General features: G+C 42.9%; 1 protein-coding gene across 3 annotated transcripts in view; it reads left to right on the top strand.

The window, feature by feature from the left end:
• LOC106600803 (F-box/LRR-repeat protein 19) overlaps nt 1-14,595 on the top strand; it is a 38,873-nt gene that overhangs the window by 3,517 nt on the left and 20,761 nt on the right. Inside the window, exons 1-2 of one of the 3 annotated variants that reach the window (XM_082973643.1) lie at nt 2,953-3,679; nt 11,330-11,515. In XM_082973643.1, the coding sequence (XP_082829769.1) occupies nt 11,345-11,515 (171 nt within the window). In that variant the 5' untranslated portion in view covers nt 2,953-3,679; nt 11,330-11,344. Of the gene's footprint in view, nt 1-2,952; nt 3,680-11,329; nt 11,516-14,595 lie in introns of those variants that run through there. The other 2 variants (XM_082973642.1, XM_014192492.3) reach the window with 2 other exon arrangements.

Below are 14,595 nucleotides of genomic sequence, written 5' to 3' on the forward strand. Positions count from 1 at the left end.
ATTACGAATCTTAGAATCAGCTATTAAAGACTACCAGAACCCACTGGGTTCTCCAATTACATTGAATGAACTACAGGACAAAATACAAACCCTTCAACCCAAAAAGGCCTGTGGTGCTGATGGTATCTTACATGAAATTATGAAATATACAGACCACAAATTCCAATTGGCTATACTTAAACTCTTTAACATAATCCTTAGCTCTGGCATCTTGGAACCAAGGACTAATAACCCCAATCCACAAAAGTGGAGACAAATTTGACCCCAATAACTACCATGGGATATGCATCAACAGCAATCTTGGGAAAATCCTCTGCATTATCATTAACAGCAGACTTAAATTGGCTTTTTACCAAATTACCGTACGACAGACCACGTATTCACCCTGCAGATCCTAATTGACAAACAAACAAACCAATACAAAGGCAGTCTTCTCATGCTTTGTTGACTTCAAAAAAGCTTTTGGCTCAATTTGGCATGACGGTTTGCTATTCAAATTGCTGGAAAGGAGTTGGGGGAAAAACATACATTATAAAATCCATGTACACAAACAACAAGTGTGCGGTTAAAATTGCCAATAAACGCACACATTTCTTTCCACAGGGACGTGGGGTGAGACAGGGATGCAGCTTAAGCCCTCTTCAACATATATATCAATGAATTGGCGAGGGCACTAGAACAGTCTGCAGCACCCGGCCTCACCCTACTAGAATCTGAAGTAAAATGTCTACTGTTTGCTGATGATCTGGTGCTTCTGTCCCCAACCAAGGAGGGTCTACAGCAGCACCTAGATGTTCTGCACAGATTCTGTCAGATCTGGACCCTGCCAGTAAATCTCAGTAAGACAAAAAATAATGGTGTTCCAAAAAAGGTCCAGTCGCCATGACCACGAAGATAAATTCCATCTAGACACTGTTGCCCTAGAGCACACAAAAAATGATACATACCTTGGCCTAAACATCAGCGTCACAGGTAAGTTCCACAAAGCTGTGAACGATCTGAGAGACAAGGCAAGAAGGGCCTTTTATGCCATCAAAAGGAACATAAAATTTGACATACCAATTAGGATCTGACTAAAAATACTTGAATCATTTATAAAACCCATTGCCCTTTTATGGTTGTGAGGTCTGGGGTCCGCTCACCAACCAAGAATTCACAAAATGGGACAAACACCAAATTGAGACTGCATGCAGAATTCTGCAAAAATATCCTCTGTGTACAACGTAAAATAATGCATGCAGAGGAGAGTTAGGCCGATACCCGCTAATTATCAAAATCCAGAAAAGAGATGTTAAATTCTACAACCACCTAAAAGGAAGCGATTCCCAAACCTTTCATAACAAAGCCATCACATACAGAGAAATTAACCTGGAGAGAGTCCCCTAAGCAAGCTGGTCCTGGGGCTCTGTTCACAAACAGACCCCACAGAGCCCCAGGACAGCAACACAATAAGACCCAACCAAATCATGAGAAAACAAAAAGATAATTACTTGACACATTGGAAAGAATTAACAAAACAGTGCAAACTAGAATACTATTTGGCCGTAAACAGAGAGTACACAGTGAAAATACCTGACCACTGTGACGGACCCAAATTAAGGAAATCTTAATGTACAGACTCCAATTTTTTTTACTCTTTCTTGAACTGCATTGTTGGTTAGGGGCTTGTAAGTAAACATTTCACGGGAAAGGGTGCACATGTTGTATTCGGCACATGTGACAAATAACATTTGATTTGACTCCGTGAGCATTGCTATTGAGAAAGGTCGCCGTAGGCAGACCTGGCTCTCAAGAGAATGCAGGCTATGCGCACACTTCCCACAAAATGAGGTGGAAACTGAGTTGCACTTTCTAACCTCCTGCCAAATGTATGACCATATTAGAGACACATATTTCCCTCAGATTATACAAACCAACAAAGAATTCAAAAACAAATCCAATTTTACTAAACTCCCATATCTATTGGGTGAAATACCAGTGTGCAAACACAGCAGCAAGTTGTGTGACCTGTTGCCACAAGAAAAGGGCAACCAGTAAAGAACAAACACAATTGTAAATACAACCCATATTTATTTATTTTCTTTTTCGACTTAAACTATTTGCACATCGCTACAACACTGTATATAGACATAATGACATTTGAAATGTCTTTATTCTTTTGGAACTTGTGTGAGTGTATTTACTTTGTTTATCCATTTCACTTGCCTAGGCAATGTAAACATATTTCCCATGCTAATAAAGCCCCTTGAATAGAGAGAGAAAAGCCACAATAAGTCTTACTTTAGACAGAATTTAAGTTTAGGGACCTCATTCCGAAACACATAATCTTATGTTGTCCCATAAACATACCTATATGTTCTATGTTGTCCCATACCTAATGTTGTCTCCAGGCTCAATTGCTACCGCATATAGACAGGTTGACCGAGAGCCAGGTGGTGGATGACATTATCCCATACCTATATGTTGTCCTAAGGGCATCATACCTATTTGTCCAAGGAACATCAACCTGGTGTTGGGTAACCTAGGGTTTCCCAAACTCTGTCCTGGGGCCCCCTCTGGGTGCATGTTCTGGTTTTTACCCTAGCACGACATAAGCTGATTCAAATAATCAAAGCATGATGTAGTGCTTGGACAGGATCAAATTTGGGAAACCCTGGGGTAACATACACTAATGTCTCTTCACCTTTTTTTAATGTAGTTTCATCACATACTTTTGTTTGTGGATATTGTAGACACAAAGTACATGCCCACTGCTCTCCACAATCCTCCATCCATCACAGAATACATAGATGTTAACTGACTATTTGAATGTCCAACAAGGCTTCCTTTGCAGCCTTTCAGTGAGACAATTAGAGCTTGGTTCTACACTCTTTATACTACAAATCCCACAACTCCATAGGCTTAGCTTCTGACGTCTTGAAGGGGAGGCGCGGCAATATTTTTCCTTCCCATATTTTATTTACTATATTTATTTATTTATGATTTTTTTTTCTAGACAGAAATGGAGAACGATGGCCTCATATCTTACCAAGAGCACACGGACGATTAAACGTGTCTTTGATTCGGTAGCAAGGTAGCTGACGAGTTAATAAAAAACCCACAAAACAAGAATCACACAATAGAAACGAGAACAATAGCCACGTTCACCCGTCTATTCAGATTGTCTCTTTCATTTTGACTGGAATTATAGGGAATACCGCAGCAGACATTTAAACTGCGAAATAAGATTTTTTTTTTAAATACGCTTTGTCTCGAAATCCTGTGCCATTTTGCATGTTTTGAAGACCTCAAGAACACGTTGGATGACGTTTGAGAGACCAAGAAACAGGGATAGGGGTCAAAGAAAGAAGTGAATGGCACCAAAAACGCTGTGTTGCGTCTTGAAATGTATTGTTACATACCCATTCGGCAACCCTTTACATCTCTGCCTAATCTAGAGTAGAGAGAACACTGGCAAGAAGGAAAAATCTAGCTATCTTTCTAGCGACAATCATCACTGTAACAACATGGAACGCATGTGAACGTGCCACACGGGACCCAGAATCAGCAAGAAAGGCTGCAGGAGAAAGAAACAAGGAAGCGATCCCTAACAGCTAATATCAAAGCTAGCTAGCTAACTGTTGGCTAATAATATTATTTCTAATGCGCGACCAAGGAGTATGCGACTCGATACCAAGAGGTTAGTAATTATAACAGTTTACCACTAAACTCACATCTTCAATGTGATCAGGTATCTACTACATTGTTTTTGCAAGATGCTGATCAATATGAAAGAGGAAGAGCATAGTGCAGGGAAACGAATTTAGGAGAGATGACGGAGGACTTTGTGTGTAATTAATTGATAATTTTCTGAATTTATATAACAAACCTTTTTTTTCAATGTTATTCATGTACAGCATGTTCACTACACAACATGTAGTGAACTAACTACGTACAGTAGCTAGTAAAGCAGCCACACTAGTTAGCTAGCTAAGGTTAGCTGCTAAGTTATTGGCTGCGCATCTTCATTGTAGCTAGTTAGCTAACATTAGTCATCCAACTCAATCTTGCGCTACAGGCCATAATATGTGCAGACATGTATTCTTACAGAAGTCCCTCCCAACAAACAACATTGCTATGAAAATTTCAAGCATGTTTTATCAATACATGATTTGTGTGCTAAGTAAATGCTTGTTGTGATTGTTAGCAAGCAGGCTAACAAGCTTGCTTGCCACAGCAGCTAGCAACGCCAATACTTCGTTGAATGATTTGTTTCCATCTAATGAAGCAAACCCCAGTATTTACTGAATTACTTCCTATAAAACATGTCACTGGATGTAAGTTTACTGCGCTATAACACACCCATTTAATGCCTTGGCTTGATTGGCAAAGGTTCCTCTGGTGAGGCACACATTGAAATTACTGTTTTGATTTCACGAGTGCCTGGCTGGTACTAACATCTATCTCAGTTCAGTTTCTGCAATATCATGCCTCTGTCCTTCCTTAGCCTCTGTCCTTCCTTAGCCCCGCTTTGTGTGAGATGGAAAGAGACCGATTTTGGCTCTAATTTATAACATCCTATATTATCATCATCTATACTTTTAACCCCCCCCCCCCCCCCTAAGCCAGCAAGGTGTCATTGCATTAATGTCTCATTATATTCCACACGTATCTGTTTATCTACATTGATTCATGCAAAGTATAGCCTACAAATTAGGGTTGGGCTGATATATGACTAAATTGAATATTGTGATATTTGACATTGATGATATATCGGGAAGTGCACGACTATACTCTGTTTGATCGTTACAAATCCAAACTGTGCAGTTTTATCAGTTAGGCTGTATCAATATGTTGTAAATTAAGTCCAAATGAATTAACTAAAATTATTTAATGAGAATGCAACTAATATTGTAAATAAGCACACATTTTACAGTCTTATGATTTAGTCATTAACAGCGCAAAACGATTTTTGAATATCGCGGTATTTGGAGTAGCATATTGTAGAAGAGGTCTTCTCAAATGTGGCCCAACCCTACTACACATCTGACATGATATCAAATGTATTTTTATTCATCACATGCTTTGTAAACAACAGGTGTAGACTAACAGTGGCAATGCAGATGCAAAGAAAATAGAGAAATAATGGAAAAGTAATAATAGATACCCAATGAGTAACGATAACTGGGCTGTATACATGGGGTACCAGTAACGAGTCGCTGTGCAAGGGTACAAAGTAATTGAGATATGTGTTCATAAAACTAGGGATAGAGTGACTAGGCAACAGGATAGATAATAAACAGTAGCAAATGGATATGTTATGAGAAAAAACAAAAAAATTGGGTTAAAAGGGTCAATGCAGATAGTCCGGGTAGCTATTTGGTCAACTATTTAGCAGCCTTATGGCTTGTGGTAGAAGCTGTTCAGGGTCCTGTTGGTTCCAGACTTGGTGAGTCGGTACCGCTTGCTGTGCGGTAGCAGAGAGAACAGTCAATGAATCGGGTGGCTGGAGTCTTTGAGAATTTGTAGGGCCTTCCTCTGACATCGCCTGGTATAGAGGTCCTCGATGGCTGGGAGCTTGGCCCCAGTCATGTACTAGGCCGGATGCACCATCCTCTGTAGCGCCTTGCAGTTGCTATACCAAGCGGTGATTCAGCCAGTCAAGATGCTCTCAATGGTGCAGCTGTAGAACTTTTTGAGGATCTTAACGCCCACGCCATCTGAGGGCCCATCTTTTCAGCCTCCTGAGGGGAAGAGGCATTGTCGATCCCTCTTTGCGACTGTTCGTGTGTGTCGACCATGATAGATCCTTAGTGATGTGGAAACCGAGGACCTTGAAACTCTCAACCCGTTCCTCTACAGCCCTGTTGATGTGAATGGGGGCGTGCTTGGCCCTCCGTTTCCTGTAGTCCACAATCAGCTCTTTTATCTTGCTGACTTTGAGGGAGAGGTTGTTGTCCAGGCACCACACTGACAGGTCTCGGACCTCCTCCCTATAAGCGTTCGCATTGCCGTCGGTGATCAGGCTTACCACCGTCATGTTGTCAGCATACTTAATGATGTTGTTGAAGTCGTGCGGCCACACAGTTGTGGGTAAACGGGGAGTACAGAAGGGGACTAAGCATGCACCCCTGAGGGGCCCCTGTGTGGCGGGTATGTTGTTGCCTACCCTCACCAACTGGGGGTGGCCCGTCAGGAATTTCAGGATTCAGTTGCAGAGGGAGGTGTTTAGTCCCAGGGTCCTTAGCTTAATGATGAGTTTGGTGGGCACTACGGTGTTGAACGCTGAGCTGTAATCAATGAACAGCATTCTCACATAGGTGTTCCTCTTGTCCAGGTGGGAGAGGGCAGTGTGGATTGCTATAGAGATTGTCGTCTCTGGATCTGTTGGGGCGGTATGCGAATTGGAGTGGGTCCAGGGTGTCTGGGGTGATGGTGTTGATGTTTCATGGCTACAGATGTGAGTACTACGGGAGATAGTCATTTAGAGATTACCTTGGCGTTCTTTTGCACGGCAACTATGGTGGTGAGCTTGAAACATGTAGGTATAACAGACTGGGTCAGGGAGAGGCTGAACATTTCAGTGATGACACTTGCCAGCTGGGCCTTGAATGTTAACCTGTTTTAAATGTCTAACTCACGTCGGCTACGGAGAGAGTGATCACACAGTCATTTGGAACGGCTGGTGCTCTCGTGCATGGTTCAGTGTTGCTTGCTTCAACGTGAGTTTACAAGGAATTTAGCTTGTCTGGTAGGCTGGCTGGGCAGCTCACGGCTGCGTTTCCCTTTGTAATCCGTGATAGTTCGCAAGCCCTGCCACATCTGACGAGCGTCAGAGCTGGTGTCATAGGATTCACTCTTAGTCCTGTATTGATGCTTTGCCTGTTTCATGGTTCGTCGGAGGTTGTAGCGGGATTTCCTATAAGCATCCGGATTAGTGTTCCTCTCCTTGAAAGCAGCAGCTGTAGCCTTTAGCTCAGTGTGGATGTTGCCTGTTATCCATGGCTTCTGGTTGGAAATGTACGTACTGTCACTGTGGGGACGTCGTCGTCGATGCACTTATTAATGAAGCCGGTGACTGATGTGGTAAACTCCTAAATGACATCAGATGAATCCCGGAACATATTCCAGTCTGTGCAAGCAGATGACATGCACGCATTGAATAGCTGGTCCTTCAAATCCAGACACTGCACGCCACAATGCCCCTGTAGGTAAAATTATTTTTTAAGTATCCACTGAAGTCCAAAAAAGCCTTTTGAATTCTATCTGAAAGGAATCAGTTGTCGTTGTGTATTACCTGTTAACAGGCAAAATATGCCTAACCCTCATGCAATTGTGCAGTAGATAGGCTTGTACAGTTGTTTCCTATAGGTTTTTAAATAAGCACTATGCCTTAAAAGTACCATCCAGAGATTGTGGCACCAACATTAAACTTGGCCTCTTTTTAAAGGTTCTGTAAACAGAAGAAATGGATCCTAATGCAGTTCATCCACTGGCTGAAGGTCCACAGAGACAACAGTTGTGCCATCAGTGAGCACTTAATTTGAAACGCAGTTACTCAAAATGTCAGAGAGTGTAAACAAATGTCCAAGATCTAATGATGAATCATGGGACCGTTAGACATTTCAAAGCCTATTATTCCCTCAGCCTAAAATATATCTGTTTAGTTGCCCACGCAATGCAATTTGAACCTCCCAAAACCCCTCAACATCCTCAGTCACTCATGATGCAATAATGATCTTCCTGACCAGTCTCTCGTTCTAGGCAGGAACCACATTCTTCTTTACAGAAGAGAAGACCCAGGGCTTCAGTGCCTTCGCCACGGGCTCTTTGATACTGGCTGTTTTAAAGAAATGTAGGCTCACCTGTGATAGTTCCTAGAGTGAAGGGGCGAGGCAGGATTTGTTGTTACAAGAAACAATATCTGTTAAGTTCCCGAGGCGTTGTGTTCCAAGTTAAGCGAGCTTCAATGCCATACAACTCTCCTTCCGCGGCCTCCAACTGCTCTTAAATACAAGTAAAACTAAATGCATGCTCTTCAACCGATCGCTGCCTGCACCTGCCCGCCTGTCCAGCATCACTACTCTGGACGGTTCTGACTTAGAATATGTGGACAACTACAAATACCTAGGTGTCTGGTTAGACTGTAAACTCTCCTTCCAGACTCACATTAAACATCTCCAATCCAAAATTAAATCTAGAATCGGCTTCCTATTTCGCATCAAAGCATCCTTCACTCATGCTGCCAAACATACCCTCGTAAAACTGACCATTCTACCGATCCTCAACTTCGGCTATGTCATTTACAAAATAGCCTCCAATACCCTACTCAACAAACTGGATGCAGTCTATCACAGTGCCATCCGTTTTGTCACCAAAGCCCCATATACTACCCACCACTGTGACCTGTACACTCTCGTTGGCTGGCCCTCGCTTCATACTTGTCGCCAAACCCACTGGCTCCAGGTCATCTACAAGACCCTGCAAGTTAAAGTCCCCCCTTAACTCCGCTCACTGGTCACCATAGCAGCACCCACCTGTAGCACGCGCTCCAGCTGGTATATCTCTCTGGTCACCCCCAAAGCCAATTCCTCCTTCGGCCGCCTCTCCTATCAGTTCTCTGCTGCCAATGACTGGAACGAACTACAAAAATCTCTATAACTGGAAACACTTATCTCCCTCATTAGCTTTAAGCACCAGCTGTCAGAGCAGCTCACAGATTACTGTACCTGTACATAGCCCATCTATAATTTAGCCCAAACAAACTTCCCCTACTGTATTTATTTATTTATTATGCTCCTTTGCACCCCATTATTTCTATATCTACTTTGCACTTTCTTCTACTACAAATCTACCATTCCAGTGTTTTACTTGGTATATTGTATTTACTTTGCCACCATGGCCTTTTTGCCTTTACCTCCCTTATCTCAACTCATTTGCTCACATTGTATATAGACTTATTTTTCTACTGTATTTTGACTATGTTTGTTTTTACTCCATGTGTAACTCTGTGTTGTTGTATGTTGTCAAACTGCTTTGCTTTATCTTGGCCAGGTCGCAACTGTAAATGAGAACTTGTTCTCAACTTGCCTACCTGGTTAAATAAAGGTGAAATAAAAATAAATAAATAAATAAGCAACTAGCTTTGGGGCCTGTCACGTGGGCTAAGAGTAAACCAACCCTATTTTTATTAGAGGGCATGGAATGTGGAGATTCCATACACTCCCTACAGTATGTGCCCTGTTGTATTTGTTAACATGGGGGCAAGGAGCATAGCCTGTCAGCACTTATGGTGTCTGTCTGAGGAGTAGTCTAGAGAGCAGACTGGCCTCCTGTTGCCCACTAGTGTTTGCACTGTCAGTCTTTCTCTCGGTCTCTTATATGGGTCTATGAATGCACTGGCATGCGTGTTCAGTCTGTTCACTGAATAAGCCCTTGTCCTTTCTCCTCTTTCCTTCTCTTTATCTATCCTGCTCTCTTTGGCGCACACCCCAGTTTGTGTATGTTCCTGAACTGTTTGTCCTCCCTCCCATATGACATGAGGAGATATTCCGATTGGGGTGCTTATCTGTATTTGCAGTGCGTATTTGTGCTAACCTGTCTAATTTTCTTCAGTTATTGCAGAGTGGATGTCCGGATGTTAACCTGTCTCCGTTTTCCAGTTGACTGTCGTGTATGTAAAGTTTGTTGACCTCTCTCCTCAGTTGACTGCAGACGGGATGTCAGACAGTATGTGCATGTGGTATAGTCTTATACACTGCATATACAGTTACAGCCTATCTGTTATGTACAGTGCATTTGGAAAGAATTCAGACCCCTTCACTTTGTTAATTACAGCCTTACTCTAAAATGTATCAAATTGTTTTTTCACCCTCATCAATCTACACACAATACCCCTAATGACAAAGCAAAAACAAGTTTTAGACATTTTTGCTAATTTATTAAAAAGAAACTGAAGTATTACATTTTACAGTACTTTGTTGAAGCTCCTTTGGCAGCGATTACAGCCTCGAGTCTTCTTGGGTATGACGCTACAAGCTTGGCACACCTGTGTTTGGGGAGTTTCTCCCATTCTTCTCTGTAGATCCTCTCAATCTCGTGTCAGGTTGGTTGGGGAGCGTCACTGCACAGCTATTTTCAAGTCTCTCCAGAGATGTTCGATCTGGTTCAAGTCTTGGTTCTGGCTGGGCCACTCAAAAACATTCAAAGACTTGTCCCAAAGCCACTCCTGCGTTGTCTTGGCTGTGTGCTTAGGGTCGTTGTCCTGTTGGAAGGTGAACATTCACCCCAGTCTAAGGTCCTGAGCACTCTGGAGCAGGTTTTCATTAAGGATCTCTGTACTTTGCTCCATTCATCTTTCCCTCGATCCTGACTATTCCAGTCCCTGCCGCTGAAAAACATCTCCATAGGATGATGCTGCCACCACCATACTTCGCCGTAAGGATGGTGCCAGATTTCCTCCAGAAGTGACACTTGGCATTCAGGTCAAAGAGTTCAATGTAGTTTCTCATGGTCAGTCTTTAGATGCCTTTTGACAAACTCCAAGTGGGCTGTCATGTGCCTTTTACTGAGGAGTGGCATCAGTCTGGCCACTCAACCATAAAGGCTTGAATGGTGGAGTGTTGCAGAGATGGCTGTCCTTCTGGAAGGTTCTCCCATCTCCACAGCGGAACTCTGGAGCTCTGTCAGAGTGACCATCAGGTTCTTGGTCACCTCCCTGACCAAGGCCCTTCTCCCCCGATTGCTCAGTTTGGCCTGGTGGCCGGCTCTAGGAAGAGTCTTGGTGGTTCCATACTTCTTCCATTTAAGAATGATGGAGGCCACTGTGTTCTTGGGGACCTTCAATGCTGCAGAAAGTTGTAGGTACCCTTCGCCAGATCTGTGCTTAGAGACAATCCTGTCTTGGAGCTTTACGAATAATTTCTTTGACCTCATGGCTTGGTTTCTGCTCTAACATGCACTGTCAACTGTGGGACCTTTATAGAGATAGGCAGGTGTGCCTTTCCAAATCATGGCCAATCAATTGAATTTACCACAGATGGACTCCATTCAAGTTGTAGAAATGTCTCAAGGATGATCAATGGAAACAGGATGCACCTGAGCTCAATTTTGAGTTTCATAGCAAAGAGACTGAATACTTATGTAAATAAGGTATCTGTTTTTTGTGTAGATAAAACATTTTTTTTTTAATAAGGCTGTAATGTAACAAAACGGTGGTCTGAATACTTTCTGAATGCACTGTATACATTTGTGCTTACCTGTATCTTCTCTCCAGAGGGGAGGTCTGGCTGCTGCATCTAGTATATGTAGTTTATGTTTGCATTGACCTGTGTGTCTCTCCTCTCCCCAGTTGACTGCAGAGGGGATGTCAGGCAGTAAGGCTCTGGGAGGGGCACGGCGGCGGCGGACGCGGTGCCGACGCTGTCAGGCCTGCATGCGGACCGAGTGCGGCGAGTGCCACTTCTGCAAGGACATGAAAAAGTTTGGCGGGCCCGGAAGGATGAAGCAGTCCTGTCTGCTCCGACAGTGCACAGCGGTAAGTTAGAACACACACACACACACACACACACACACACACACACACACACTAGTGATGGGGGGAGAAATCAATACAGTTACATATCAGGATATTATTTTTGAGATGGTATCATTTTTGCAATATTGTTTTTTTTCCTGCTAGTTGGCTGTACCTGCACCAAAACTCCAGTATTTTTCCTTCATAGCTTGTTCTCCATCTTTTTAAATAGACAGGCTATTTGTTTTCAGCAACTTACGCTCTTTCTTGTCCCTCTGCAGTAGACATATGGTGAGCAATATATATGAACTTTGAATCGCAATAAAATCACAGTATCGAATTGCAATACATATAGAATTGAGAATTGCGATTCATATCGTATCAGCACCAAATATTGTATTGTGAGGCCCCTGGCAATTCCCAGCCCCAACACTGCTCATTCTTGCCTCGTTACCAATATTTTTCTACTCTCACTAGGAAAAGTGCCACTGCTCTATTGCATCCAAAAGTGAATGCATTAGTAAATGTATCAATTGTACAACTGATGCCATTTTCTAGATAGGATGTAACATCTGACACTAACTTTTGTTAAATGCACAGTACATGCAGTGCATTCGGAAAGTATTCAATCCCTTTTCCACATTTTGTTACGTTACAGCCTTATTCTAAATTGGATTAAAGAAAAAGAATCGTGCCCCATAATGACAAAGCGATAACAGGTTTTTAGACATTTTTGCAAATGTATTAATTAAAAAAACAGATACCTTACTTAGGTATTCTGACCCATTGCTATGACACTCGAAATTGAGCTCCGGTGCATCCTGTTTCCATTGATCATCCTTGAGATGTTTCTACAACTTGATTGGAGTCCACCTGTCGTAAATTCAATTGATTGGACATGATTTGGAAAGGCACACACCTGTTTTATATAAGGTCCCACAGTTGACAGTGCATGTCAGAGCAAAAACCAAGTCATGAAGTTGAAGGAATTGTCCGTAAAGCTCTGAGACAGGATTGTGTCGAGGCACAGATCTGGGGAAGGGTTACAAAACATTTCTGCAGCATTGAAGGTCCCCAAGAACACAGTTGCCTCCATCATTCTGAAATGGAAGAAGTTTGGAATCACCAAGGCTCTTCCTAGAGCTGGCCGCCCGGCCAAAGTGAGCAATCGAGGGAGAAGGGCCTTGGTCAGGGAGGTGATCGAGGACCTGATATTCACTCTGACAGCACCAGAGTTCCTATACGGCGATGGGAGAACCTTCCAGAAGGACAACCATCTTTGCAGCACTCCACCAATCAAGCCTTTGTGGTAGAGTGGCCAGACGGATGCCACTCCTCAGAAAAAGGCAAATGACAGCATTCTTGGAGTTTGCCTGAAGGACTCTCAGACCATGAGAAACAAGATTTTCTGGTGAAACCAAGATTGAACTCTGGCCTGAATGCCAAGTGTCATGTCTGGAGGAAACCTGGCAAGATCCCTACGGTGAGGCATGCTGGTGGCAGCATCATGCTGTGGGGATGTTTTTCAGCGGCAGGGACTGGGAGACTAGTCAGGAACGATGGAAAGATGAACAGAGTAAAGTACAGAGGTCCTTTATGGAAACCTGCTCCAGAGTGCTCAGGATCTCAGACTGGGGCAAAGGTTCACCTTCCAACAGGACAACAAGCTTAGGCACACAGCCAAGACAATGCAGGAGTGGCTTCGGGACAAGTCTCTGAATGTCCTTGTGTGACCTGGACTAGAACCCGATCGAACATCTCTGGAGAGACCTGAAAATAGCTGTGCAGCGACGCTACCCATCCAACCTGACAGAGCTTGAGAGGATCTGCAGAGAAGAATGGGAGAAACTCCCCAAATACAGGTGTGCCAAGCTTGTAGCTTGCCAAAGGTGCTTCAACAAAGTACTGAGTAAAGGGGCAGAATACTTATGTAAATGTTATTTTTTTATACACTTGCAAAAAATTCTTAACCTCTATTTGCTTTATCAATATGGGGTATTGTGTGTAGATTGGGGGGGGGGGGGGGGGGACAATTTAATACATTTTAGAATAAGGCTGTAATGTAACAAAGTGGAAAAAGTCAAGGAGTCTGAACTTTCCGAATGCACTGAAAACGACAAAAGTATACAATGTGTAATGAGATTTGATTGGCATCTGGTATATAGAGCACATTACCTAACCTATAACTTCTACACCTGCATTGCTTGCTGTTTGGGGTTTTAGGCTGGGTTTCTGTACAGCACTTTGAGATATCAGCTGATGTAAGAAGGGCTATATAAATACATTTGATTTGAATTAACCCCAGAATCAAATATTGTAATTTATCCACGCAAGACTGAAGTTAAGGTTGTTTTTCCTGTTACACAAACCTTCCACCCTGCCAAACAATAAACATGAAGAAGGGAGTCTCCACATACACTGCTAACATGTTGTGACCCGCGTCTTTTCCCGAACGTGAAAGGACGAGCTTTAAGAGCTTTTGGCATATCCTTCACACTCATTGAGATCCCGTCTAAACAGAAACCACTGTTTAGACTGGAATATAAACTCATGTTGTTTATGATACACAATTGATTGACAACGCATTGACTACGGTTACCAGTGCCTTCAGAAAATATTCATACTCCTTGATTTGCATAAATATGCACACCCATTTGACACTACAAATTGAGCCCAGGTGCAGCCAATTTCCTTTGATCATCCTTGATGTTTCTACAACTTGATTGGACTCCACCTGTGGCCAATTTTAAATTGTTTGGACATGATTTAGAAAGAAAAAGACCTGTCTATATAAGGTCTCACAGTTGACAGTGCATGTCAGAGCAGAAACTATACCATAAAGTCTGAGGAACTGTCTGTAGATCTCTGAGAGAGAATTGTGATGAGGCATATATCTGGGGAAGTGTATAAAACAATTTCTAGAGTGTTGAAAGTTTCCAAGAGCACATTGGTCTCAAACATATGGAACTACCCAGACTCTGCCTGGAGGTGGCTGTCCGACCAAACTGCGCAAGAAGGACATTGGTCAGGGAGGTGACCAAGAACCCAATAACTACTCTGACAGAACTACGAAGTTCCTTGGCTGAGATGGGAGAACCTGC

The sequence above is a fragment of the Salmo salar genome, chromosome 03 (assembly GCF_965601325.2).
Source record: "Salmo salar chromosome 03, fSalSal1, whole genome shotgun sequence".
NCBI lineage: Eukaryota > Metazoa > Chordata > Actinopteri > Salmoniformes > Salmonidae > Salmo > Salmo salar.